Raw genomic sequence first — 6,052 nt, forward strand, 5'->3', positions numbered from 1 at the left:
AGTTGCTAGCATTCCATTTACTCCCAACAATGGATGACCTGTTGCAATCTGACTGATGAGTAATTCATTTCCTGAATATTCTTCTAAAACTCTCATTTCTTGGTCCATTTCAGAACCAACTCTCTTAATTTAGGTCCCCCCTGAAAGCAGAACTTAAGATAAGGAATTAAGTACCAGTAAGTGATTTTGGAGGTGATTACAAGAAGAACGAGTGAAGAAACAGAAAGAGTTAAACATTTAAGAAAGAAAGGTAATTTAGGGATGCATTAGCCAGGTTGTGTGTAATGGGAGTCCAGTTCTCTAAAGACCTTTTGAAAAGCACACAGTATGTTTTTGCCTGAAGGAAGAGCTTCTGGACCATTTATTCCTAGTTAAAATTCTTCATTGTTGGAGGATTTCCCCTAGGGTCATTAAGCGTTTTGTACTTCTAGGCAGCACTTGTCTACAAGCCAAATGGGCTCCCATGGTGTCAGACAAGCCTTGGGGCTGAGGGAAGCCATATACAGCATACTTGAGGTAGGTCACTCTCAGTATGTGTGAAATGAATCTGAGTTCACACACAACTGTCCCTTGCAGCTCTGCTGTAATTAGAGCTGGGCTGAGGAGACGTGATACACTGGTACTAGAGGCACCTACTTTAGAAGGTGAGATAGAAATGCTGTATTTTACATTTATAACCATAGGAATGGAGGTGTGCTGGCTTTTACCATGAACTCCCCCAGATAGTGTTCTGCAAAGCAGAGGAGGCCAACTAAAATAAAATCACAGGAAAAATTGTATTTGCGGGAAGAAGATAATCTCAAGAGAAGCAGAGATTAAGAGTATTCTTGAATTTTGCATAGTAAAAACCATCTAGTCTAAGACTCTGTCCCCTAACCAAGGACCTTTTATAAATAGTTGATCCAGGAAAAAAAACGCATCTCCTTCAATGATTAGTAATTTAAAAGGAACTGGAAGAGATAAGACATACGGATGGATACATATATAAAACTAGCTAGGTAGAGACCTGTAGGTGATAATATACAAGAAAGAAAATGGGGAAAGGAAAAGCAATCTGAATAGGAAAAAAACAAAATCAGTAGTTAGTGGTTATGAAGTGGATGAAAATCAAAGGATGGGATAAGAGGCAGGTTGATTCTGGACATGGAAAAATCTACAAGACTGAGATTCTTTAAAACATCAAACTACTCTTCTATCTAATATAATATCAAGCTCAAATTCACAACTAAAGTGGTAACATTTCATCATTAATTTGAAAAATTCTAAAGAAAATAAAGGAACAATAACACACAAAAAACAGACAAAAAGGAGAATGTATAGATGTTCTAGAATGCACAGCATAGTAAAGACAAATGTGAGTAAAATTATGGTGAAATTTAAGCCATGAGGGTCAGTGCATCTTAATGCCCTGTGACATTTTACTTGTGGGTTTACCTGTAGATTAAAACCCTTTAAGCATGAGAACTACTGATTGAGAGAACTTCAAATGAATTTGCTTCTAGTGTATTGATAAAGTTATATGTGACATATCATAGGTGGGTAAGAATATGGTTGGAAGATAGGAGACAACAGGGCTAGGATATTCAGAAAATAACCTCCAGCAAGCTTTGTAAAAGCAAAAGCATATATTGATGTAAAAATTTTACATATGTAATTGCATAATATACCATCATATTGCTCCAACTACATTAAAGTGTGATTAAGAATTCACCACAATGTATGATGATGTAATAGTAAATATCAGACTATGTCATAATTTTCCTTAGAATTATGGCTTGAGTGGTCTATTTGACATGATTATTATTGTTAATTATTTTAAATATTTTCATCTAATTTCAAGCTTTTGGTTTTCTTTAATATACTTTATCATTCTTCATCAAAGAAGGTCATGTAGAAATATAATATTTCTTTTTTCTAAATGTTATTTTTACTCATGCTCTCTGCAAAACTTTGGTAATCAATTTTGGTTTCTGAAACAATCTATTGAACAGTGTCATCATCATGATAATTATTGCTAACTTACATTGAACAGTTACTTTGTGCCAAGAACACTTTTCAGTATTTCCCCCATTTTCACATTTAATTTCTCCAACAAGCATATGTAGGTTTTTAATTTTGCCTATTTTCTAAATAGAAAATCTAAGGAAAGAACTAAGGTAAGAACAAAAATGTTAACCACTTTTCCTAATATCACACAGCATAAAGGTGACTGAGGGAGAATTCAAGCTCATCAATAAGAGATAGAGTGAAAAGGAGGAATGGAGAAAAGGAGAATGAGAGAGAAAAAAGAGAAGATAAAGGGAGAATATCCAGGGAGAGAAGAGGGGAAGGAAAGAGAGGAAAGATGGGAGACAGTGAAATAAATCAAGATACAAGGTCACAGAGAACTAAGAGAACAAAAGAAATAGAGAAAGAGTTATAAAGCTAATATGCAGTGAATAGAACTATGTAATAAATGTAGTAAATGTATACTCTTTGAGAGCACAGATGGAACACATCTAATATTTAGCAAAGTGATTTTTTACTAGCTGGTGCTTACATATATTTTATATAATATTTATAATGAACAATTTTAATCAGAGACAAAATATGAGGAAGATGTAAAAGAGGAAGAGAGAGAGTGAATGATGAATATCAAAGATTAAAGCACTTCACTAAATCTTGCATTTTTTCCCAAAATACAGCTGGTGAAAATCTTATCCTTGAGAGGAATCAAACAAGTCATATACCACCCTTCTTCCTGTCTGTACTGGAACCATCACAGGCTTTTGAGCAACTACTTTTGAAACATTCCCCAGAGAGGTATTTGCCCCAGTAGCTATGATTATAATTTGCAATGACAGCCACAGTGATTTCATCCTTCTGGGCTTCTCTAACAAGCCACATTTGGAGAAGATACTTTTTTGGGTCATTTTTATTTTTTATTTTTTGACTCTTGCAGGAAATATGGTCATAGTTCTTGTGTCCTTGAAGGATCCAAAACTCCACATCCCTATGTATTTCTTTCTTTCCAACCTTTCCTTGGTAGACCTATGTTTCACCAGCAGCTGTGTTCCACAGATGTTGATTAACTTCTGGGGCCCAGAAAAGACCATCAGCTACATTGGCTGTGCCATTCAACTCTATGTTTTTTTGTGGCTTGGGGCCACGGAATGTGTCCTTCTTGTTGTCATGGCTGTGGATCGTTACGTAGCAGTGTGTCATCCACTGCAATATACCATGATCATGCACCCAAAACTTTGTCTGCAGCTGGCTATCCTGGCATGGGGGACTGGCTTGGCCCAGTCTCTGATCCAGTCCCCTGCCACCCTCCTGTTACCCTTCTGCTCCCATCGGATGGTGGATGATGTCGTTTGTGAAGTCCCAGCTCTGATTCAGCTCTCCAGTACTGATACTACCTACAATGAAATTCAGATGTCTACAGCCAGTGTTATCCTCCTGGTGGTGCCCTTGATCATTATCCTTTCCTCTTACGGTGCTATTGCTAAGGCCGTGCTGAGGATTAAGTCAACTGTGGGACAGAAGAAAGCATTTGGCACCTGCACCTCTCACCTTCTTGTGGTTTCTCTCTTTTATGGCACTGTCACAGGTGTCTACCTTCAACCAAAAAATCACTATGCTCATGAATGGGGTAAATTTCTCACTCTTTTCTACACTGTGGTAACCCCAACTCTTAATCCCCTCATCTACACTCTAAGGAACAAGGAGGTAAAGGGAGCACTGATAAGATTGGGGAGGAGGACCTGGGATTCTAAGAATAACTAACAAGGTTACCCCATCACAAAAAGCTGGAGATACACCTCCTAAGCCAAAAGTAGGAGAGAAAAAGCTGCATTCTGTTCAGGTTGAGATTTCAGTTCCCTTTATCAATCATTCATTGGGCCTTAAATTCTTCATATTGTGGATTTAGACACAGTATGGTATAGAAATTAATATACTTAATAGCTATTGTCTTGAAAAGGACACAATGCAATTGAATGGGAGAGGAGGAGAAGACACAAGAAACACATTACTTGCAAAATAAAATACCAAGTAGTACATTTCATGCCTTTTTATTTCATTCTTTTTTTGTTCTATTTTCCTACAAGCTTCACCAGTGCTTTCAGTCACAAGAAGATTTCTAAAGTTTTGAGACAGAAACTTCTTGAGCAACGTATATGTACCCCTATACTGTAATCTGGCAGGTCTTGGTTTTAATTGCTGTGTCTCTCTGTCTCAGCATCACCACTGTTGACGTGTAATGTGCCTTTCACTATCCAATGCAAAGCATTTGCCATGCCAAAGTCCACATTTACTGCTCTCTGGTGCTGTTACCAAGGTAAGAGTGTATGTGCAAGTTTCTCAGTTTGAGCCTTGATATTCTGGGCCCCCAGTTACAGGAATAGACTTATGATTCTTCTTCATTCTGAGGCCTTATTGTAACAAAATGGCTATCTTTTTATCAGACCCAATTATTCTTTCATCTTATAGATATTTATGGCTTTCCTATTATATACCTATTACATTTTAGATGGTAGTTATATAATAGTAGATAAAACATATAAAATAATCAACATCATGAAACTTATAATAATACCATCTCTTGCTCTTAGACTCTTTCACAGTATTGATGTAATGTTAGATTTCCCTCATTACAAAACCCATTTGTTTATTGCTTTGCTCTTAGCTATTATTTCTGTTCTCCATTTACAACCAAACTTTTTCAACTTTGGAAGTAACATTAGGGTCAGCCACTGTGTTGCTTCACACTGCAGCTAACAACACTGGTCTAGCAAGTGCTTCCCCCTCAGTTCACTCCTGCTCAGACAGAGTGACAATGTGATGGAAAAGAAAAACCCATTTTCAGAGAAGAAATTCAAGCAGGCTGCAGAAATTTGCATAAGTAAGGAGGAGCCAAATGTTAATCACCAAGACAATGGGGAAAATGTCTCCAGGGCATGTCAGAGGTCTTCACAGCAGCCCCTTCCATCACAGGCCCAGAGGCCTAGGAGGAAGAAACGGTTTCCTAGGCCAAGTCCAGGACCCCCCTGCTCTATACAGCCTTGGTGCATGGTGTCCTGTGTCTCAGCTGCTTCAGCCCCATCCTTGGCTAAAAGAGGCCAAGGTACAGATTGCTTCAGAGAGTGCAAGCCCCAAGCATTGGCAGCTTCCACGTGGTGTTGGTCCTGTGGGTGTGCAGAAGACAAGAATTGAGCTTTAAGAACCTCCACCTAGATTTCAGAGGATGTATTGATATGCTTGGATGTCCAGGAAGAAGTTTGCTGGGTTGGCAAGAGCCCTTATGGAGAATCTCTGCTAGGGCAGTGCAGAAGAAAAATGTGGTGTTGGAGTCCCCCCACAGAGTACCCACTGGGGCACTGCCTGGTGGAGCTGTGGTCACCATCTTCCAGACTCCAGAATGGTAGATCCACCGACAGCTTGCACTGTGTGCCTGGAAAAGCTGCAGACACTCAATGCCAGCCTGTGAAAGCAGCCAGTAGGGGAGCAAAGCCACAGGGATGGAGTTGCCCAAGGCCATAGGAGCCCACCTCTTACATCAGCTTGACCTAGATTTGAGACGTGGAGTCAAAAGAGATCATTTTTGAGTTTTGAGAATTGACTGCCCTGCTGGATTTCGGACTTGCATGGGGCCTGCAACCCCTTTGTTTTGGCCAATTTCTCCCATCTGGAATGGGTGTATTTACCCAGTGCTGTACTTCCATTGTATCTAGGAAGTAACTAACTTGCTTTTGATTTTACAGGCTTATAAACAGAAGGAATTTGCCTTGTCTCAGATGAGACTTTGGACTTGGACTTTGAGTTAATGGTGGAATTAATTAAAGCTTTGAGGGACTCATTGGAAGGGCATAATTGTGTTTTGAAATGTGAGGACATGAGATTTGAAAGGGGCCAGGGACAGAATGATATGGTTTTGTCTTGTCCCCACCTAAATCAAATCTTGAATTGTAGTTCCCATAATCCCCACATGTCTTGGTAGGGACCCAGTGAGAGGTAATTGAATCATAGGAGCGGTTACCCCCCATGCTGCTGTTCTTATCATAGTGAGTGAGTT

At 39.2% G+C, this 6,052-nt stretch overlaps 1 protein-coding gene across 1 annotated transcript; it reads left to right on the forward strand.

Moving 5' to 3' along the window:
• The first annotated feature begins 2,549 nt into the window (after nucleotides 1-2,549).
• On the forward strand, nucleotides 2,550-5,446 carry LOC110743005 (olfactory receptor 2H2-like). The gene has a single exon (XM_021936914.2). It carries the CDS (start codon nucleotides 2,821-2,823, stop codon nucleotides 3,763-3,765), a length of 945 nt encoding a protein of 314 aa, XP_021792606.2. The 5' UTR covers nucleotides 2,550-2,820; the 3' UTR covers nucleotides 3,766-5,446.
• Nucleotides 5,447-6,052: the final 606 nt, after the last annotated feature.

This window comes from Papio anubis, chromosome 6, assembly GCF_008728515.1.
Source record: "Papio anubis isolate 15944 chromosome 6, Panubis1.0, whole genome shotgun sequence".
Lineage (NCBI taxonomy): Eukaryota > Metazoa > Chordata > Mammalia > Primates > Cercopithecidae > Papio > Papio anubis.

Bases quoted from the DNA above. Each gene is read 5' to 3' on its own strand.
- LOC110743005 (XM_021936914.2), top strand. From the start codon at position 2,821: ATGATTATAATTTGCAATGACAGCCACAGTGATTTCATCCTTCTGGGC.